The sequence below is a fragment of the Coenobita brevimanus genome, chromosome 70 (genome assembly GCF_032717465.1).
Source record: "Coenobita brevimanus isolate Jiangsu-jjx chromosome 70, ASM3271746v2, whole genome shotgun sequence".
Lineage (NCBI taxonomy): Eukaryota > Metazoa > Arthropoda > Malacostraca > Decapoda > Coenobitidae > Coenobita > Coenobita brevimanus.
In genome coordinates, this window is record NC_137023.1 from 57,632,611 (window position 1) to 57,655,110 (window position 22,500).

A 22,500-nucleotide genomic window follows, 5' to 3' on the forward strand; every position below is an offset into this window, starting at 1 on the left:
ATCACGTATTCTCAGCGTGACGTAAGAGGTGACAAGAGTGAGGTGTTGATGTTAAGAGCTTTCGTGCATTTACCATCATCATCATCATCATCATCATCATCATCATTTATATCATGTACTGTGTGTATGGATATATGTATGTATGTATACTCACAGACTGACGAGGATGTGGGTTGTAGAGAGAGAGAGAGGAGTGGTGGTGGTGGTGGTGGTGTAATATATTGGCTTTCACACTCCACTTTCCCGGAACTGACTGGTGTGTGTGTGTGTGTGTGTGTGTGTGTGTGTGTGTGTGTGTGTGTGTGTGTGTGTGTGTGTGTGTGTGTGTGTGTGTACAGTATCGGTAGTATTGCTATTATTAATCTGCCCCGTATGATAGTGGTAAATAATATCTCACCTTAAATACTGGCATATATCAAAACTCTAGTGTGTATACCAGAATTCTAATTGGTCTGTCAGAATTCTAATTTGTTTATAACAGCTCTATTTTATGTGTATGAATTCTAATTTATACATCAGTATTTTAAGGATTTTGATGCATATTTCAGTATTCTCCCTATTTTATGTTGAGAAATAAGACGACGGTGATGATGATGATGATCGTGGTGATGATGGTGGTATTTAACTTTCATCACGCGGTTGCATTACAAGTGAAAGCATTATCTTTGTACCATTTTTTTTTTTAATGACATTCAAAGGTTAATATAAATGCTTTTGCACTCATCTCTTCTTTTTCTTTCTTTCTCTTTCCCTGTAAGTTAATATTCTTCTTTTTTTCTTTTCTTTTTTCTGTTTCTCCCTCCCTGCGGTAATACTCTTCTGTTTTTTTTCTCTCTCTCTCTCATTCCTCCCCTACCTCTTCCGGTCGCACCTCTCCCTTTCTCCTCCTTCACCCTCCCCATTCCTCATTCACTAGTTATCTCTCCCTCTTCCCCCTTCTTCTTCTTCTCCTCCTCCTCTTCCCTTTGACACTCCTATCACCCACTTCCCTCACCCCCCCCCCAGCCCCCTCATCCATCGCACCTGTTTTTCTCTTGCCTTTTCTCTCCTCCTCGTCCCCCTTCTCTTTCACTTCACTCTTCCCTTTTCCTCCTTTCCTCAACTCTCCCCCTTTCCTCCTTTCCTCAACTCTCCCCTCTCTTCCTTTACTTTTTCTTACACCCCTTTTTTTCTCTCTCCTTCTCCTTCCCCCTCCCACACCTCTTTCCCTCATTTCTCACACCCACACTCTATCTCTCATCCTCTGCCTCCCCCTCCCACTCCCCTTCTTATCCTCTTCCTCCTCCTCCCACTCCCCCTCTTATCCCTACCCTCTCCCTCCCTCTTCTCTTTCCCTCTCCTTTTTCTCACGTACACATCTCACCACCTCCCCTCCCCTCCCCTCCACGCGGCACTCCCTCATAGCCTTGACACGACCAGCGCTTCCCCCACACCTTTCACGCGGATAGGCAGCTTAGGCAGGGGTAGGCAGGGTAGGTGGGGTGGTAGGTAGGGTAGACAAGTGGGAGAAGGAGCTATACGTAGATTAGGTTATGCTGGACAGGTAGGGAGGTTAGGTAGGTAGGCAGGTAATTAGTAGATAGTTAAGTAGGTGGGTGGGTAGTAGTAGGCAGGTAGACAGGTTGGCAGGAAGTCTACCATTGTTAGTGAGTAGGTAAAATAAATTGGCATACAGGAAGGCAGACAGGCAGAATAGGCAGATATATAGTTAGGCAGGAATATAGGCAAGGTAGATAAGTAGGTAAGCAGGTGAGGTAGACACGTAGGAATGTTGACAGGTAGGAGGGTAAGAAAATGAGGCAGGGAGGTAGGCAGAGAAACTGGCAGGTAAGACGAGGATATGTAAGTAGGCAGGCAGGCAGAAAGGTAAGAGGAGAGGCAAGGAGATGAGAGGTGAGGCAGGAAAAGTGGTTGGGGGTGAGACAGAGGCGAGGCTGGGAGAGGCAGTAGAAGATGGGTAAGGCAGGCCAGAGGAGAGGCAGGAAAAAGTAATGAGGCAGGGAGTAGGCAGGAAAATCAAGGGTAGGCATGATGGAGAGCTTGAAGACAGGGTGAGGCAGGAAGGAAGGGTGTGGCAGGGAAGCAGGCAGATTAAGGAAGAGAGGAATTAGGAGAGGCAGGAGGTAGGGATGAGGCAGGCAGAGGGAAGGTAGGGTGAGGTAGGCCAGGCATTTAGTGTGAGGCAGGGTAAGGCAGAGGATAGGCAGGAGTGCAGGCACACCTCGGCAACAGGTCCTGCATAACCAATAAAGCTCCTGAGAGAGAGAGAGAGAGAGAGAGAGAGAGAGAGAGAGAGAGGAAAGAACAGTTTTATTTGCCTTGAGGAAGACATATATCAGTGAAAGGGCTAACTGTCTGCGGGTCAGAGTGGAGAAAGCTGGGAGAGATATGCCTGCAGTGGAAGGCTGGCGTAGGATGATGATAATGATGATGATGATGATGATGATGATGATGATGATGATACTTATAATGGTGATAACAACAATGATGATTACGACGTCGATGATAATAATAATAATAATAATAATAATAGTAATAATGTTGATTACTTACCTTCATTCAGTCGCTTCCTACCTCTAATTTACCACACCTCAGTCATCACCTTTCAGCTTCCATCTCAAATCTACCAACATTGTCAGTTTCTGCCTCTGCTTTACCATATTCATATTTCACCACTGTTTCATCACCATTTAGCCATTTTTCACCAGGTTCATCACCATTCAGTCATTTTCACCACGTTTCACCACCATTCATTTTTCACCACCATTCATTTTTCACCACCAGTTTCACCACCATTCATTTTTCACCACGTTTCACCACCAGTCATTTTCACCACCAGTTTCATCACCAGTCATTTTTCACCCGTTTCATCACCATTTTTCACCACAGTTTCACCACATCCGGTCACCACCACACCTTTCACTTCCCCACCAATCAGTCACCTGGCCCTTACCCCCCCCCCCCGCCAGACCACTTCAGTAAGCTTCGTGGAAAGTCCGGTGTAAACATTGGAGAGAATATTATCGGAGGGGTATTCCTGTCTGTCTGTCTGTGTGTTTCTTTTTTACACCCGCATTTGCCGCGCGAGAGCAGCACGTTTCCTTAGCCCTGAACTCCTACACCTCACAGTGGGTAATATAGGATAGACTTTTACTTTTTATTTATTTATATTTTAAGTATTATATATGATTTTTTCTTTCCTCCTTTTATCTGGTTGTTTGGTGGTATATTTATGAAGGTAGAAGTCTGAAAACATCGTCACACGCGCACACACACACACACACACACACACACACACACACACACACACACACACACACACACACACACACACACAATTTTATCTACCCTTATATCTATCTTTGTATCTATTTATATCATATTTATGTATCTATATTGCATCTGTCTATCCGTCTATCTGCCTGTCTTTATCCGTATCAGTATAGCTCAACATCCGTTCATTTCGAGGTGGCTGAACACTGGAAGCCGTAGGCAGGGGGAAAGACAGGAAGGAGAGAGAGTTGCAGAGTTGATGTGTGGATGGAGGCCTGGGAGTGCCGGGTAGATTTTGCATCAGAATTAGAGAGTTGGACAGAAAAAGGGGTGTGAGTGTGTGGTAGACGGGTGCTGCTCTTGTTGTTTTGTATATTTGTTTATTAATTAGTCAAAATCAAGCCTTCTTTCATTTGTCTATCTACTTGTCAGTCTGTCTAGCTTTCTGTTTATCAGTCCCAAGCTATCTACCTACTGCATCTATACCGTACCTATTTGTCTGTCTTTTTCTGTCTAAATCTGTCAGCCGACTGTGAGTATATATCTATATCTATCTGTTTGCCTGTTTATATGTTTGGCTATCTATCCTGTTACGTAAGTATGTGTTCTTCCCATCTAACATTTTCTGTCTGTCCACATGCCCTGTTTATCTATCTGTCTACCTACCGATCCATCAGTCTATCTGTCTATCTTTATCTCTTTCCATATGAAGCGCATCTTTCACCATAATACGCTTTAACAGCTACCCATTACAATCTTATTTCAAACCACCAATAATTAATAACCAAAATCCCACACATCTCCACGAACTCCGCCCCTCCTCTTCGTCTTCCACGCTTGATTCGTGCCTGTCTCAGCCACACTTCACGCCTCCTGCATCTATAATGACAGCAAAAACAGCAGCAAGGTGAAAATGGAAGCAAGTTTGTGGTGAAAAGATAAAAAAAAAGTAAAAGTTGATGGCGTTGAAGCGAGAAATAGTTAAGTCAGGGGTGAAATATAGAAAACGGAAGTGCTGAAATATAGAGAATGGTAGTGAGATAATGTCTAAAGAAAATGGAAACAAGGAAATGATGAAATATGGAAGGAGTTTTGTGGGGAAATGATAGAAACTGAAGATGGCGTTCAAGCGAGAACTGAAATTAGTTGAGTCAGGGTTTTTCTTAAAAGAAAATGGAAAGAGGTTATTTATGAACTTTCCAGAGTGAAATATAGAAAAAGGAGGTGCTGAAATATAGAAAATGGAGGTAAGGTAATACTGAGGTAAAGAGAATGGGAATAGGTAAATTATCAAGTACATAGAGTTGGCGAGGAGAGGCTGCCCAGGGAGTATTGTCCGTGTCTGTGCTTGGGGCTTCGTTTTTTCCTCTGATTCCAGTCCCGTAGGAAGTCCAAGAGTCGAGCTTTGAATCTCCACACCCCACGTGAATTTAGGTGACTGGGTGATGATGATGATGATGAGGAGGAGGAGGAGGAGAAGGAGAAGGAGGAGGAGGAGGAGGAGGAGGAAACAGAAATCCAGTCCATTGAAAATCACTGCCATTATTGAGTTTGGGAAAGTAAATGAGGCAAATCATGATGAAAAAGACCGATTTCACTGTAGCTTCAATATCTCCGTCGCTCTGGGTGGTGTGTGTGGTTGAATGCGGGTGGTGGGTGGCCGACTCTCTCTCTCTCTCTCTCTCTCTCTCTCTCTCTCTCTCTCTCTCTCTCTCTCTCTCTCTCTCTCTCTCTCTCTCTCTCTCTCTCTCTCTCATTTAAATACGTATTTGAGATAAAGATTTCAAGAATTAAAAATACTGGTAAACAGAATGGATCACATTCTTTTGTTATCTCTAAAATAATCATAATAATAATAATAATAATAATAATAAAGTTTACAGCTGAATACAGGACAGAAAAACATTAAGGTCAACCAAATATACCCCAACTAAATCTCCCAAATCCACAACTACCACTGTCCTCTGTGTCACCTTCTCTGCCCTGTAGCCTACCTGTTCATCCCTCCTCCTAACCTCTTTATCACTTTTTTCATTTTAATGTCTATGGCTGAGGGGAAATTTGGAGTAAGAGAGAGAGAGAGAGAGAGAGAGAGAGAGAAAGAGAGAGAGAGAGAGAGGGGGTGGGGGGCAGGCAGCTCAACTAAACATTCAGGCTACGTTATATGGATGCTGATTTTTTTTTTTTTTTTTGACTGGACATAGGTTTCGCAGCCCGTTCCTTGAGGCCTTGTAGTCCTCCCACGCACTACATACCTCCACCTGTCACCACTTCGGCGCTAATATCCACCGTCCATATTGAGTACATGCTACTGCAATGTCATACAGGATTGGTGTATTGGTATTAGTGGGGATATTTTTAAGACATGCCTGATGGGAAGGGTAGGAAAACCTGAGTGATTGATTTTTGACCCACGTGTGTCGATAGGCGAAAAAAAAAAAACATAAATAATAAAGAGTAATAGAAAATGAAAAATATATAAAACTTGAAAAAATGGAGTTGAAAAATTAAAATGAAAATGTTTGAGATAATGAATAAATCCGAAATATAAGAATTAGAGAAATAACTGAATAAGTGTGTGTAATAAATAAAATAATGAATGGAAATGAAAAATAAATGACTAGGCGTGTGTAATATATAAAATAATGAATGAAAAAGAGATATTAATGAAGAGATGTGTATAATGAATAAAATGTGGGCGGTGAAATGGGCCAGCAGCTCCGTGAATAAAATGAATGCGTGGCGGGCGGATGAAAAACGAGAGTGGAGTGTTGGAGCAGTGACAGTGGATGTCAAACGCCGGTGGTGCGTGGTGAGAGAGAGAGAGAGAGAGAGAGAGAGAGAGAGAGAAATGAGTGTTAGGAAAATAGAGAGAAATGAGTATTAGGAGAGAGAGAGAGAGAGAGAGAGAGAGAGACAGAGAGAGAGACAGAGAGAGAGGAAAAAGAAAGCAAATGTAACGCGTGGATTGGCTTCACAGATCCTGATAGAGAGCTGTTAATGAGGAAACTCGTCTATCCATGTGTCTATCTATGTCTGTCTGTCCGTCAATCTATCTACCTATCCATCCGTCTGTTAATGCCGGGGGGAAAACATGTATCCATTGCCTTACGTCGCATCCTGAGAGGGGTGGCTTCAAGATAAGGACCTCTATCCGTATCCGTCCCTCCAAAGTAACAACCACCCCCACCCACCCCTTTCCTGATATACTCTCTCTCTCTCTCTCTCTCTCTCTCTCTCTCTCTCTCTCACATTTTTCGTCGTGGTGGGCAGGTCGCGTGTCTTCTCTCTCTCCATCGTCCTATTTTCCTATCCCATTTTCTTGCCTCAGCGATTTTTGGTGTCCGCCATTTTTTTTTTTTTTTTTTTTTTGCCAGGTAGCGTAACGGCAGGTGTTTGTGGTGGAGAGGGGTGGGGTGGGGGAGGAGGAGGGGAGTACAAGTATTTTTATTTATTTATTTACTGTACTTAAAGGGCGAGTGTACATGTGCTGAAAGAGGGAGTAGTGTAATATTACTAGCTACTTCATTTATTATTATTATTATTGTTATTATATTATTATTATTATTATGGAGGGTGATTGGGGACGCACTAGAGAAGGATGATATTCTTCCTGGGGAGGGAGTAAGGACGATTGAACGAATATTTGTTACAGTGTATTTTGAAGGTGTGTGGAAAAGTTTTATACACTTATGTTTTTATCAGATAGATTGATTAATAGATAGACAGATGTTGTCGAATGCTTTCGGCCATTCCTAGGTAAGCAAAAAAAAATGGGGTCATGATTTTGAGAATTGTGAGTGTGACTATTATCGGTGTCAATGTCTCCAAAAATCACTCGCTCTACCGTTGTCAGTGTGTCCAAAAATCACTCACTCTACCGTTGTCAGTGTCTCCAAAAATCACTCGCTCTACCGTTGTCAGTGTCTCCAAAAATCACTCACTCTACCGTTGTCAGTGTCTCCAAAAATCACTCACTCTACCGTTGTCAGTGTCTCCAAAAATCACTCACTACCGTTGTCAGTGTCTCCAAAAATCACTCACTACCGTTGTCAATATCTCCAAAAATCACTCACTCTACCGTTGTCAGTGTCTCCAAAAATCACTCCCTCTACCGTTGTCAGTGTCTCCAAAAATCACTCACTCTGCCATCATCACTGTCATCACTGCCACCATCATAACCACCACTGGCGTCACCTCCATCACCACAACCACCAGTATCACCACACTAACATCTTGAGTGCTCTGGTGCAAAAGACTAAGGCTATGTTTGTTTCGGGGAATGCGTCTGCAGGAGTCCAAAGCAACTCTGGAACTGTCTCCCTCTGTATTTCCTACTGCCTCTGATCTCCAGTCCTAATAACGTAGTGTGCACAGGCATCGCGAAATGAACGGATCTTGAATTTGGCTCTCTGGTATCTTGCTTTTGTTTTCTTCTTCGAGGGAAAAATTTTGCTGGCTCCTGGCCTTTGGTTCCTTCTTTCATGTATTAAAAAAAAAGTAGCTCACGTTCACTAGACGCGTCCGACACTGGGTGATGTTAGTTCTAGTTAGGGGGAGGGCAGCGTAATGGCAAGGGACAGGGCGACATGAAGGCGATTTGTTTGTGGCCACCCTTTACGGTATTAAGGAATTTGGTTATATAGATAGATAGATAGATAGATTACGCATGTACAGTTACGCAGCAGAAAGTGCACATTAAGAAGCCTGTGTTTACTAGATCAGACTTGGTTCTTTTGTGAGCGTGGGAAATAATTACTGTTTCTTTAAGAGGTATATCTGCGGTTAGGTATATATGTATTTACAGTAGGAACAGTAATTTAGCCTTTACACACACACACACACACACACACACACACACACACACACTCACCCCTTTTCATACCCCTAACCCCCCCTCTCTCTCTCTCCTTCGTCAGTTCGACCTGGAGGGGTTTGGCGAGATCCCGTGGCCTGACTTCCGGAACGCCCTGGTGCACCCTGAGTTCGTGGCGGCCGTGGATGTGCACAAGAGGGAGCAGCTGGCGGCCAAGGCACTCACGCCCTCCACCTCCGCCATCACATTCCAGGACTTTGTTAATGTGGTGAGTACTCGTGTGTGTGTGTGTGTGTGTGTGTGTGTGTGTGTGTGTGTGTGTGTGTGTGTGTGTGTGTGTCGTTTTTACTTTTTTTTTTTTGTTGCTTTTTTCCATGTTTTTCTGTCCATTTTTTTTTTTTTTACCCATGTCCATGTCGTTTTTACAATTTTGCTTTTTTTCGTTTTTTTTTTTTTTTGGCTTTTATCCATGTAATGTTTTCAGTTTTGTCTTTTTTTTTGTGCCTGTCGTTGTTTAATATGTATGTACTTGCTTCTCACTTTTTTTGTACATATAGTTAATAGTGCGTGTATATTTGCTTTCTTAACACAATACTTCAGTACAAAGCCGTGGGTGCATGACATTCAGTGAGTATTAGTTATGAGTTTAGGAATGAATCTCCTTGGTTACTAGTCAAATCAACCGCCCACTCTAACTATACTTGGCTATCAGGTGAGCTAAAAGGGGTTAGGGATCTTCATTAGGTTAGAATTAGTGTGCTGGAAGTTAGTATATATCAACTGGTCGACAAAATGACTGTCTCGCAATTTTAAGTTACTTCTGATTAGGGCAGAGAGAAAAAAAAAGACTGGGGAGAAGTTTTTTATTAATTCGTCCATAAAACAATTTATTTCTCATCACGACAACGTATTCGACACTAAACGCATACAAAATTCAGTGGAGAAAATATGGAGAAGAGTCCCCAATAATTCACCATCTTCTATGTTGGAATCTAGTACAGGCTATGGAAGAAAACGATGGTCTTTAGGGGCAACCAGTACAAACTTAGATTTTCATAGTTTCAGTCACTAGCTATTCGTCTGCTTATTTTTAGCGTAATATTCTCACCCTTCGTCCCGATTTCCTTAACCTCCAATTTCATACTTCCATGTCATGTATGATTTTGGTTTTCACTGCTAGTTGTAGAGTGTGCATGATTGTATTTACTCTTCGTTAAGTTCCCTGTACAGTTTCTTGTAGTGTTCCATCTTCTTAGTGGCCTCAGAGCGTTGAAGACGGGGATGATAATGATGGTGGTGGTAGTAGTGGTAATGATGGTGATGATGATTTATGATGGTGGTGGTGGTGGTGGTGATGATTTAAGATGGATATGATGGTGGTGGTGGTACGTGATGATGATGATGATGATGATGATGATGGCTGTGCGTACTGTTTCCTATTGTGCCGTCTCACTTCAGCGCGGGCGACTAAGGACTGAGGAATGGACAGACAGAAAGTAAATAAGTGACTAAAGAAACAGAGAAGAGGCATAAAAAATGGGGTGTGGGGAGGGGAGGCTTAAGGAGTCATTAGGAAGCCATCACTAGGGAGAAGAGATGGAGGGAGGGAGGGAGGGGAGGGAAGGAGGGAAGAGGCTACTGAAGGGAGGAGAAGAGAGAGAATGAAGGGAAGGAAGAGGCGTGAAAAGAGGAGAGGAGAGACAGCGTAGGAGGAAAGAGAGGAGAGGAGAAGAGATGGGGAAAGGGATGAACAGGGGAGAGAAGAGGAATGGGGAGTCGAAAGGAGAGAGTTAAGAGGAATAGAGGGAGGAGAGAGGAATGAAAGAGGGTTAGAGGAGAGGAGACATGGAGGGACGAGAGGAGAATGGAGGAAAAAAAAAAAAGAGAAATGGAAATAGGAGATGAGAGGTGAGAGTAACTTAAATATACTCCTGTGTTTACATTCTTATATTTGCCTTTATTTTGTACCCATCTCTGAGTGGCCTTCTGGGACAGGGAGGGAAAGTGGAGGAATGGAGGGAGGGAAGTGGATAAGAAAGGAGAGAGGAAGTTAACGGAGGAGGAAGGGAGACATGGAGAGGAGGTGGACAAGAGGGAGAAAGAGAGGGAGAGGAAATGAGACAAGGAAGGGGAGGGAGAATGCGAGGTAGAGAAGAGAGACGGGGAGATGATACAGAGAAGAGGGAGAAAAGGAGGAAGGTAAGGGAAGAGGAAAGAAGAGTAGGAGAGGAGTTACTAGGGACGTCTCATAGGGTAGGACCTAGAAACACACCCTGGTAGTTTCTAGAGTGTGGTGATGCCTTTCTGGTGCTGTCCCTGCTATACTATTTTTACTTTAACGTGGCCTAGAAGTACCACCTCTTCACCTTAAACCCTGAACTGTAAGAATGGGTTATCACTAGAATATGGTGCTAATCACGTGGAAGTACTACAGAAAGGATGTAGCAGCTTGGTATAATTTTTTTGTGCCACTAAGCTGCTTGAAACAGAGGCCGAAAATCTACGCCAGGTTAAGGTGAAAGAACTTTAGCCTCACATGACATTAATCTCATGGGAAACTGGGAGAGGAAATAATCACCCTCGACATTCCAGATATTCAGGCAACTCGAGGCCAGGTTTAGACAGTCCTTCGAGGCTGCTTAACGTGGCCTAAGCCTCTGTGGTGCTTGTGGGTGATGGTGTGTGTGGTGTGTGTGATCTGGGAGACGGGGAGGCCGGCACGAACCTGTGACGGGGCGGTGACGGATGGAGGGGCGGGGGAGGGAAGGAGGGAGGGAGGGGAGAAAGGGACAGGTCATCAAGAGAGGGACATGGGTGGCTGTGGAATGGGAGGGTCGCGGTGGGAGAGAGAGTGAAGAGACGGGAAGGGAATTGGAACTTTGGGATGAGAATAGAGTGACAGAGAAAAAGAAGAAATTGGGAGGAGAGAGAGAGAGAGAGAGAGAGAGAGAGAGAGAGAGAGAGAGACGTATCTTCGCAATCGTAACGGAGGAAATAACTCTGCTCATTTGGTAGAGTCTCGACGGTCGTAGTTTTGTATATCCGCTTCTGGCGATGGGACCGTGAGGCTCAGGGTAATATTCTTAACACACCTGTGGGGCTTCGCGCGTACGGGAGTAAACATAAATAGTAGTTCTTGCTGCCTAGTCACTGTTCTCATTGACTGCTCTGTGTTCCTGTAAATTGGGTCCGCATAATTAACTACCTTATAAACGGGGAAAAGTTAATAATTTCCTAGTTTTCCTGCTACGACTCTAAGGCTAACCCTCCTAGTCTTCAATATTAGACCATCTGTGAAAGGTGCTCACGACTTTGTACATGAACTTTCCATACTGGTTGTACTGGCACACAAAGGTTAATGGCACGCTAACCCAACCCAGCCCAACTCAACCAAACCCAATTTCCAACCTCAACCCAACCCACGCCACCCCACCCAACGTGACAACCTAACCTAACCTAACCTAATTTCTCTGACCTTACTTCTGGACACAACCCCGGAGTGTGCCGCCTAAGCCCCCCCTTCCCCCCTTGACCTCTGACCCAAGACTGTCCAGCCACACTTCCGGCAACCTGACCTCTTATGACCTGACCGCTTCCGAGTGCATAACAAGGCGGCCCGGCAGATGTGTGTGTGTGTGTGTGTGTGTGTGTGTGTGTGTGTGTGTGTGTGTGTGTGTGTGTGTGTGTGTGTGTGTGTGTGTGTGTGTGTGTGTGTGTGTGTGTGTGTGTGTGTGTGTGTGTGTGTGTGCGCGCGCGCGCGCAAAAGGCTGCAACACGCACACAAACACGATTTTCGACTTTACATATAACCCATGTTACCTACCTACCAACACACACACACACACACACACACCAAGCCCTTCCACCCTCCCACCTTAAGCTCGCGCGCGCACGCACTTAACCACAGACGGGTGACATAAGTGTGGTGGACATGGGGGGAGGGGGGCAGAACACGTGACCAATTTCCTGTAATGTGAGGTCAGGTCAGGGTGGGGGGGGGGTCATACAGAGAAGGGGGTTAGGAAAGACGAAATTAAGAACATGTGAGAGAGAGAGAGAGAGAGAGAGAGAGAGAGAGAGAGAGAGAGAGAGAGAGAGAGAGAGAGAGAGACCCTTTCTTACATTATTCCATCCATGTAGAGTTGAGTGAATAGAATCGTGTAATGCAGACTAAGCCTTCTAGTTTTTTTGCATAGGCGTTATAGAGGGGGTGGGGATGGGGGAGGGTATTAGAGGAAGAAGAAGGGTGGGGGAGGAGGGAGAGGATGGGTGGGGGGGGTTGGAGGAAGAGGAAGTTAAAATTGAGAGAGAGAGAGAGAGAGAGAGAGAGAGAGAGAGAGAGAGTGAGAGATGCAAGCTAGAGGGGTAACTCAGGTATTCCGGCGACACGCCTCACCTGAGTAGTAATGAGCAGGAGGGAACAGGTGTGCTCTCTCTCTCTCTTTCTCTCTCTCTCTCTCTCTCTCTCTCTCTCTCTCTCTTCTCTCCTCCTTTTTAGCATATTCCTTTCCCTCCTTCATTTCTTTTCTCTCGTATTTTCCTTCGCTTTCTTATATATTCCTATTTATTTTTCTCTCCGTGTCCTTCCTCCAGTTTCTTCTCTCCTCTTTCCTTCCCTCTTCCTTACTTTTCTCACTTTTTGTTTCCATCTTTCCCGCTTCTTTCCTTTCTCCGTTCGTTTCCTCTTCTTTCCCTTCCTTCGCCTCTTTCCTTTCCTTCCGCCCTCTTTTTCTTCCCTCCCACACTCCTCTCCTTCTTCCCCTTCCTCCTTCCTTTCTCCCCTTCCTACTCCCTTTCTTTCCCTTCCTCCTCCCTTTCTTCCCCTTCCTCCTCCCTTTCTTCCCATTTCTCCTTCCTTTCCTCCCCTTCTTCCTTCCTTTCTTCCCCTTCCTCCTCCTTTTCTTCCCCTCCTTCCTCCCTTTCTTCCCTTTCCTCCTCTTGCTCCTCCCTTCCCATTTTTCCTCTCCCTCATCCCTTTTCTCCATTCCTTCCTATAGCCTTTCTTTTCTCCCACTTTTCGTCTCCCACCCTTTCTTACTTTCTTGCTAATATCGAAACTTTCAGTGATTGTTTTTCTGCCTTTCAATTTTCCTTTCACTTTCATCTTCTCCTTTCCTTCTCTCCTTCTTTGTTTTCTTTTTATAAGCGCTTCATCTTCCTTCATCTTTTTCACTCCTTCATCCCTCCTTTTATTCCTTCATCCCTCTCTTATTCCTTCATCCCTCTCTTATTCCTTCATCCCTCTCTCATTCCTTCATCCCTTTCTCATTCCTTCATCCCTCTCTCATTCCTTCATCCCTCTCTCATTCCTTCATCCCTCTCTCATTCCTTCATCCCTCTCTCATTCCTTCATCCCTCTCTCATTCCTTCATCCCTCTCTCATTCCTTCATCCCTCTCTCATTCCTTCATCCCTCTCTCATTCCTTCGTCCCTCTCTCATTCCTTCATCCCTCTCTCATTCCTTCGTCCCTCTCTCATTCCTTCATCCCTCTCTCATTCCTTCATCCCTCTCTCATTCCTTCATCCCTCTCTCATTCCTTCGTCCCTCTCTCATTCCTTCGTCCCTCTCTCATTCCTTCATCCCTCTCTCATTCCTTCATCCCTCTCTCATTCCTTCATCCCTCTCTCATTCCTTCATCCCTCTCTCATTCCTTCGTCCCTCTCTCATTCCTTCGTCCCTCTCTCATTCCTTCGTCCCTCTCTCATTCCTTCATCCCTCTCTCATTCCTTCATCCCTCTCTCATTCCTTCATCCCTCTCTCATTCCTTCATCCCTCTCTCATTCCTTCATCCCTCTCTCATTCCTTCATCCCTCTCTCATTCCTTCATCCCTCTCTCATTCCTTCGTCCCTCTCTCATTCCTTCATCTCTCTCTCATTCCTTCATCCCTCTCTCTTTCATTTGTTATTGTTGTTATTTTTGGATGAAGGAAATGGACTGCAGATGAAGCAAGAATGTGTGTGTGTGTGTGTGTGTGTGTGTGAGAGAGAGAGAGAGAGAGAGAGAGAGAGAGAGAGAGAGAGAGAGGAAGTCCCAGACACACACAATCCAAATTTAAGAAAATCCGGATATTGCAAGCCATGAACTGAGAGAGAGAGAAAGAGAGAGAGAGAGAGAGAGAGAGAGAGAGAGAGAGAGAGAGAGAGATGGGGTAGGAAACAGGGAACAGTCTCCCCCTTCACCTCTCCCCCGGAAGCTCTCTTACTCCACCTGCATTCTGATGACCACCTGGGGGGAGGAGGAGGAGGAGGAGGAGGAGGAGGCTACAATAGACACTGTTCTATTAAAAATCTATTATATTTCCCATTACCCCTTCGCTTAAAAAGAAAAAAAAAAAATCCCTGAAGCTGAATAAAATCGTCAGGTAGTATGGATTATAAGACACACACACACACACACACACACACACACACACACCTTTCTCACGTCACCTTCTATCTATTCCGTCGCTACTCGGAAGTGAAGGATGGGGCGGGAATTATAAGGGAGGGTGTCGTCTTGGTCCTTGCAGGCTCACTACCACCTCTTCCTGAACTCTGCGTGGTCTTAGAAGGCTCACTAACACGTCTGACTTACCTCCTCGTGGGCTTAGGAGGCTCACTAAGCCCTGTTTATCATCTCGTGGACTTAGAAGGCCCATTATCAGTCTTCCTGTCAGTTTAGGTTGGAGATTAATGGGGATTTACATAAAGCCTTTGTTACCTCCTCCACGTCATGAGATCTTTCCCAGCCTGAACACTGTTATCTGGAAGTAAGCACACACACACACACACACACACACACACACAGGAAAGAAGCAGCAATAGGCTCAAATGTTCCTTTCGAGGCTGTTCACAAAAGACTATGACTCTGATATATCCAGTTCTGTAAGGTGAAGATTTGAAGAGTGAAGCAAGAAGCACGTATGAGGGAGCAGGGGAGTGTAAGGAAGTATCAGCAGTATAAGGGGATAGATGTAGATCTGTTTGTACCTTCCTTTTGGTGATCGTGGGGAAGAGGAGAGGGAAGGAGGGAGAGGGGCATGGGGAGTGGAGTGGTGAGAGGAGAGGGTGTGGAGGGGCGTGTGGGTGCACTGTGATGGGGGAGAGGGGATTAAAGAGGGGAAGAGTGAGAAGGAAGAGAAAGAGAGGGAATAGGTGAAGAAGAGAGACACGGGAAGGGGAGGGGTGAGGAAAGAGAAGGAGAGGGAAGAGGATGAGCGAGAGGAAGGGGGATTAGAGAGGAGAAGAGGAGGTGTTAGGGGAGAGAAGGAAGGACAGGGAAGGAGATTAGGGATTGAGAGGGTGTAGAGAGGGGAGAGGAGAGGGATATATGCAAGTGGAAGGAGCTGGGAAGGAAGTGGGAAGGGAAAAAGAAAGTGAAAGACAAGAGGTGAAAGTCGAAGTGGGGGAGGGGGAGAAAGTATTAAAGGGGAGGAAGGTGGGAATAAGGGAGGGGGAGGAAGGCAGTGAAGAGTTGTGAGTTGGAAACTAATTGAAGGAAGGGAGAGGGTGAAGAAGGGAGGGAACAGGGAGGAGAGAGGAGGAGGGAGAGGAGGGAGGGAACAGGGAAGGGAAATTTATAATGGAACGAGAAGAGGAGGAGGAATTTCGGAAGAGAGAGAGAGAGAGAGAGGAAAATAGTTTTATGAACCGGACAGGGGGGTGAGACGTGAAGAAGAGGAAGAGGTGCAATTGAGAGAGGCAGGCAGACAGGTGTGGGAGGCAGGGGGTGAGACAGACAGGTGTGTTAGGCATGCAAGTAGGGAGGTGAGGCAGGCAGGTGTGGTAGGAAGGCAGGTGGGGTAAGGCAGGCAGAATAACGGGTGAGTGAGGCAGACAGGTGTGGCAGACAGGCAGGTTGGGGATGAGGCAGACAGGTGGGTGAGGGATCAGGCGTGGTAGGCAGAGAGCTAGGGGATTAGGCAGACAGGTGGATGAGGTAGGCAAGGGTGTGAGGCAGGCAGGTGGGGGGTTAGGCAGGGTTCCCACGCCCCCTAGAGCCTGGTGACAGAGACTAATATTGCAAGAGAGGGTCACTGAGTACTGCTGCCTCACCCAACCTTCCCCTGCCTCACCCCTACTCTTCTCACCCTTACTGTGCCTCCTCCCGACTTTGCCTCACCTCCCTTACCTTGCTTCACCCTAACCTCATCTCCTTTTCCCAGCCTCACTCTTACCTTACCCTATCTCCTCACCCTTGCCTCATCCACACCTTCCTTGCCTACCTTACCCCTCCCATGCTCTGCCTATCACTCCTACCCCCTCCCCTACTTACTTCATCTCTTCCTAACTTTTCCCTCCTTGCCTCACCTTGCATCAGTCCCTCCACATTCTCTGTCTTACTCTCTTACACCTCATCCTCCCTCTCCATCACCCTCTCTGGCTCCTGTCTCATGCCTGTCTGTCTTTGTCCTTTTCCTGCCTCAGTTTCTCGTCCTGCCTCTCTCTGCCTCAGTCTGCCTCACCCTTTTCCTCACCTTGTCCTTCTCTGCCTTATTCTGACTCATCCTGCCTCGCTATCTGCCTCACTTTGACTCTGCCTCACCTGAACCTTATGCCTACTATACGGCATCTCTCTCTCTCTCTCTCTCTCTCTCTCTCTCTCTCTCTCTCTCTCTCAGCAAAGAGTATGACAGAAAAATTCGAGGGTAGGATAGTACAGGATAAGGTACAGAATAGGGAAGAGGGTAGGGTAGGGTAGGGTAGGGTAGGGTAGGGTAGGGTAAGGTAGGGTAGGGTAGGGTAGGGTAGGGTAGGGTAGGGTAGGGTAGAGTGGGTTAGGGTAGGGTAGGGTAGGGTAGGGCTGGAAGATGTTAGGTAGGGCAGGCCTGGGAACTGTATGAGATAAGGTTAAGAGGAGAATTATAGGGTCTAGGGTGTGTCTAGGGCAGGGTAGGGTAGGTGGGCTAGTGGAGGGCAGGGCAAGACAGGGCAGGGTTGGATAGGGTTGGGCAGGTCAGGGTAGGCTAGGGCAGGGCAAGGTAGAACAGGGCAGGGTAGAGGAGGGCAGGGCAGGGCAGGGAAAGGTAGTAGGGTAGGGAAGGGTAAGTTTATGGGGCAACACTAAGGTAACACTGCACAGGCGGTCCTCTGTTATCATGGCGGTGCCTCAAGTGTCTCGTGCCCACCCACTCCACTCTACTCACACTCATCTCATACCCCTCCCCTCCCTCTCCACCTTCCCCCCCTCTCCCACCCCTTCCCCTTCCAATTCCCCTTTCCCCAACCACTAGCATCACTACAGGCATGGAGGATGTCTTCAGAAATGTGGATTGGGATGAAAGGCTTTCATATACACGAAGAACGATTGAACAACCTCTGAAGAAATTGTACTTAAGCTGAACAGGTAGATTTTATAAGTAAGCTTTAGTTGAACAGGGATAACAGGGACAATCTGAACGTTGGCTTGAAGAGGAGATGAAGAAAAGAGGAGGAGGAAAAAAAAAGAGGAAAGAGTTAAAGGAGAGAGGAAAAAGGGAGAGAAGGGAAAACGAATTAAAAGTAGAAAGAAAAGGAGGGGAAGAGAAAAGGGGAAAGGGTTGATAGAGAAAGAGTCAGAGGGCAGAGAGAAAGGGGGAGATTTAGGATAGCTTAGTGGAGAAAAAGGGGAAAAGGGGGAGGTGTTATCTGAGGGGAGGAGGTCCGTGAGTGAGGGGAGGCGGAATGGGGAGGGAGGAGAGAGGGGAGAGAGAGGTGGGATTGGACTTAAAATGGAGAAAAGAACTCACCGGACGAAAAGGAGAGAGAGAGAGAGAGAGAGAGAGAGAGAGAAGCACCTGTCTCGTTATCTCAAAAGGACCACCCTGCCAGTCTGTCTTGCCTCACTTGAGTACTCTCTCTCTCTCTCTCTCTCTCTCTCTCTCATTGTTGCCCTCCTCTGTAATAACCATATGTTTTCCCCTCACCTTCCCTCTCCCTCATTTTCCCTCTCCCTCTCCCCACACTCATTTCCCCACTACTGATCTCCCAATATACTTCTCCCCATCCCCTCACCCCTTCCCTTCTTCCCTCTCTCCTTTCACCCCTTTGGCACTGCTTTCTTTCCTCTCTCATGGGCTTTCCTCTTCTAACTTCCTTTTTATCTCTATTATAAACATTTTTCCTTCTTTCCTTTAATTCTTTTTATATATTTACGAGTACCTTCTTCTTTATTTCTTTGCCTCTATTGGTAGATTTCGTTGCTGTTGTTCAGGATTTACTGAACAACTTTGACACGATTCTTATATCCCTCCGTCTTCCTTTCCTTCTTTCATCCCTCTTCCTTTTCCTTCTTCCCTCTCCATGGTCATTTCTCCTCCATTCCCCCTCTTCCCCCTTCTTACTTCCTAGTGTCGTTTCCTCTCTCCTCCTCCTCCTTCCCTTACCTTCCATCTTTCCACTTCCCCGTCCCCCTTCCATCCCCTCTTATAGACAAAGATTTTAGAACATTTGCTTTTAATCCTTTCCTTAAAAATTTCCAAGACAGATTTTCAGTGCTACATGATGGTCTCTCTCACTTTTTCTTTCAGTTTCGGTCGGAGGGAGTGGTTAGTTTTTTTTCATGCATGGAAGAAGGAACCAAAGGCCAGTTAGAGCCTTGTTTTCCTATTCGTACCTTTAATTAATAAGATTGTTATAAAATAGATACCATAGACATACCTTACGTCAGACGACCTCGTAAGAATCAATTGGCTTCCTACTGTTTGCTTTCTTTTGTATATACTATCCTTTTCTTACTTTTCCTCCCTTCCCTCCCTTTCTTCCTTTTCTCTCCCTGTTTCTATTTTCTCCCGTGTTTATTCTCGTCCTTACGCCTCCCTTCCCCCCTCCCCTCTCTCCTTCTCTCCCCTCCCCTCCTTTCATCATATTTCAACCTTCTGTTAGTTGCGGATTTCTGGGGGAGGGGTGGGTGCTGGGGAGAGAGGCATTGTTTTTGGAGGGGGGCGTGGGGGAGGGGAAGGTAGAGGTGGATAGGGAGGGGATTAGAGAGGGGAAAGGGATTAAGAGACGGGGGGTTAGAGGGGAAATGATGATGGTTAGTTAGGGGTAATGAAAAGGTGGAGGAAAAAAATGAATGTTTGAGGAGGAGGAAGAGGAGAGAGGGGAGAGAGAGAAGAGGGCAAGGAGGTGGAAGGAAGGAGCTTGAAGTAGATGAGAGAGAGAGAGAGAGAGAGAGAGAGAGAGAGGTAATTGTGTGAGAGGGTTGTTACAGGAAGAAAAATGGTTTGCCTTCTGCTCACCTTGTTCCTAGCATCTCATTGGCCTCAGTACACACACTTTAAATTCCTCTTTAAATTCCCCTGTATATTATTAAAAAGAATTTCCTGGGAGTTTGTTTCATGTAATTCGTAGCGTTACATTTTTTCTTTTTTATTTTCTGATGTATTGGGTATGTGATTATGTTTTTTTTTTTTTATTTATTTTTCGTTTGATTTTGGTAGACAGTTTTTTTTTTCTCTCTCTCTCTCTTCTTGTCCCCATTCACTTCTTCTCTCATTTATTTAGCGTTCTCTTCCTTTTCCTTTCTCATCATGTTTCTTCTCCTCTTCCATTGCCTCTCCCCCCCCCTCTCTCTCTCTCTCTCCTCTTGCTTTCCTCCCTCTCGCCTCATCCTCTCCCTTTCTCTCTCTTTTCTCTTCCCCCTTTCCTCTTTCCCCTCAGCCTCCTGCCCATAAGCTTCGCCTCCCTCCCATTACCCCCATCCTTTCCTCCACTCACCCCATTCTCTCCCCTCCCCGATCCCTTCCCTTCCCTCTCTCCCTCTTCCCCTCACCCATTATTCTTCCCTTCTCTTCCCCTTCCCCTCCTCTCCCCTCATGGCTCCCCAGAGGACTTTCAAGGTTGCCATAACAAGGGGAAGTCATACCTACTCCTATTTTCCCTTATTTCCTCCCCTTTTTCCCTTCACTTTCCCTTTTCCCCCCCTTTCCTTTTTTTCCTTTTCCTTCCCTCTCTCTTCTTTCCTCCAGTGCGTCTTTCTCGCTTTCCTCCTTCATTCTCCTATGTTTCATTCTTTTCCTCACCCTTTTTTTTTCGTTTTTCCTTCATTCCTCCCTACCCTCCCTTCCTACCTTCTTTTCCTCCATCTTGACTCTCTGTATTTCCTTCATAATCACCCTCCTTTTCCTCCCCTCTCCCCATCTCCATCATCCCATCCCCTCTGCTTCTCCCCTCTTCGTTTACTTCCCCTTTCCTTTTCTCTTTCTCCACGGACTGAAGGGGTTGTTTTAAAAGGCCTCGTCTCGACCAATATGTGCCTTGTTGATTGCTTCCCTTTGTATTCCTTTGAACTCATATGAACTCCTTTGTACTCTCTAACCAATGTCACTGCTCTCTCTTCAAGCTATCTCCATACCCCTATCTCACCCCCTTCCCCTTCCCTCCTCTCACTTGTCTTCCTCCCTCCTTCTCTTCCTCCTATTTCTCTTCCTCCTTCTCCTCCCACCTCTCTTTCTCCCTCCGCCTTCGTCCATTCCTCTCTCTATGTATTTCCTCCTCTTCCTGTACTCCTCCTCTCTTTCCTACCCCTGTTTTATATCTCCCTTCCTCTCCTCTCACCGCTCTTTCTCCCTCCTCCTCCAATTCCTCTTGCCTTCTTCCCCCCTCTTCCTCCATTTTGCCTCCTTCCCCCTTTTCCTTCACCTCTCCTTCCCTTTTTCCTTCTTCCACCTTATTTCTTACTTTTCCCTTCTCTTCCTCGCCTCCCCCTCCATCACTCTCCCCTTCCCTTCTTTCCCCCACCCCTTCCCCCCTCTTAAGCTCCCCGATCCCCATCATCCCCATTAAATTCCTAAGAGGGCATTCAGTAGAGCCCATACCCCATCGCACGTGCTTCAGAAAGGCTAGCTTGCATTTGGGGATTTTTGGGGAGAGAGAGAGAGAGAGAGAGAGAGAGAATGTCATTTGCGTGCCATTGTATGAAACTAACTCCTTTCTTCCTTACCGTCATCCTTCCCTCCCATATTTTCTCTCTTTCTTCTTTTCTTTACCCCCCTTTCCGTCATTCCCCCTCCCTTCTTTCTTATCCCTCCCTCCCTCCCTTCATCCATGTATCTGTCTGTCTTTTTCTCCCTCCCTCCCTCCATCCATCCATCTATCCATCTTTTTCTCCCTCCCTCTCTCCATTCATTCATTACTCCATCCATCTATCCATCCATCCATCTCCCTATATCTTTCTCAATACTTTCTTATCCTCTTCCCTTTTCACCTTCTTGCCCCTCTCCCTCCCTCCTTCCATTTCCTCACCTTTCTCCTTACCTTCCTCCCTTCCTCCCTCCCTCCTTCATCACCTCCCCCGACCGGAAGGAAGGAGGGAAAAATGAGGCAGGAGAAACAGAGGGTGAAAATAAAAGTTGAAATCGATAGTTAGAACCACAGGAACAATGTCAAAGGAAAAGATATACAAAGACATAGAAAATAGAAGGAAAGATATACTCCGTTCACTCTAACTAGGCGTAAAGGTGCCATTTTTCTATTTCGGATGCTGAGAGAGAGAGAGAGAGAGAGAGAGAGAGAGAGGGGTATAAGAGGGGAGTGGTAGGAATGTCCATAACGCAGACATATTGTTACCTTAGACCCTTTAACCTTGTCTGGGGGCATTGGAGGGGAGGGAGAGGGGGAGGAAAGAGGGGAGAGAAAGAGGGGAGAGGGAGGAAATATAAAGGGGGAGGAAAGAGAGGAGGGAGGTGGAGTGTATAAGAGGTAGGAAAGAGGGGAGAGGATTGGAAGGGGAGGGAGAGAGAGAGAGAGAGAGAGAGAGAGAGAGAGAGAGAGAGACCTACAGGAAATCGAGATAAGAGAATACCTAGTGGGCTGTAACGAGGTTGTTTGTGGAGGGAAAGTGGTTACGCTAAAGGTCTGAACTAACTTGTGTGAGAAAACGGATTGATAAGAACAGCCCCCTCCCCCACCCACCTCCCCCTCCGGCATGACACCCGGCAGGAAAAAGAAAGAAAAAAGTGAAATTATCCGTATATGTATTTAGGTAGATGTAATACGTTTTAGGACGGCAGTATACCTGTAGGAAGTATACCTGTAAGACGGAAGTATACCTGTAGGAAGTATACCTGTGGGACGGAAGTATACCTGTAATGAATCAATGAAAGTGTTATTCCTGACGTAAAATTATGCATACAGAACAGTCATCTGGATTTTCCCTTTCATTATATTACTGTTGAAAATTAATTCCCATGCAAATGTATAAATCATGAAGGAAACAGGAACCAAGGGAGGGAGGGAAGGAAGGAAGGAAGGAAGGAAGGAAAGAAGGAAAGGGAAGGACGGATGGATGGATGGACGGAAGGAGGGAAAGAAGGAAGCAAGGAGGGATGGGGAGAGACAGCAGAATGGAGGGGTCAGAAAGGAAGGGAAGGAGAAAAGGAAAGGAAGGGAAGGAAAAAGGAGGGAAGGAAGTGAGGAAGGCAGAGAGGAAATGGAGGAGAGAAAAGAAAAG

General features: G+C 46.0%; 1 protein-coding gene across 1 annotated transcript in view; it reads left to right on the plus strand.

Annotated features, from left to right (window-relative positions):
* LOC145406460 (rhomboid-related protein 3-like) overlaps window positions 1–22,500 on the plus strand; it is a 234,790-nt gene that overhangs the window by 34,728 nt on the left and 177,562 nt on the right. The window contains exon 3 of the mRNA XM_080277615.1: window positions 8,193–8,357. Coding sequence (XP_080133741.1) covers window positions 8,193–8,357 — 165 coding nt within the window. The remainder of the gene's footprint in view (window positions 1–8,192; window positions 8,358–22,500) is intronic.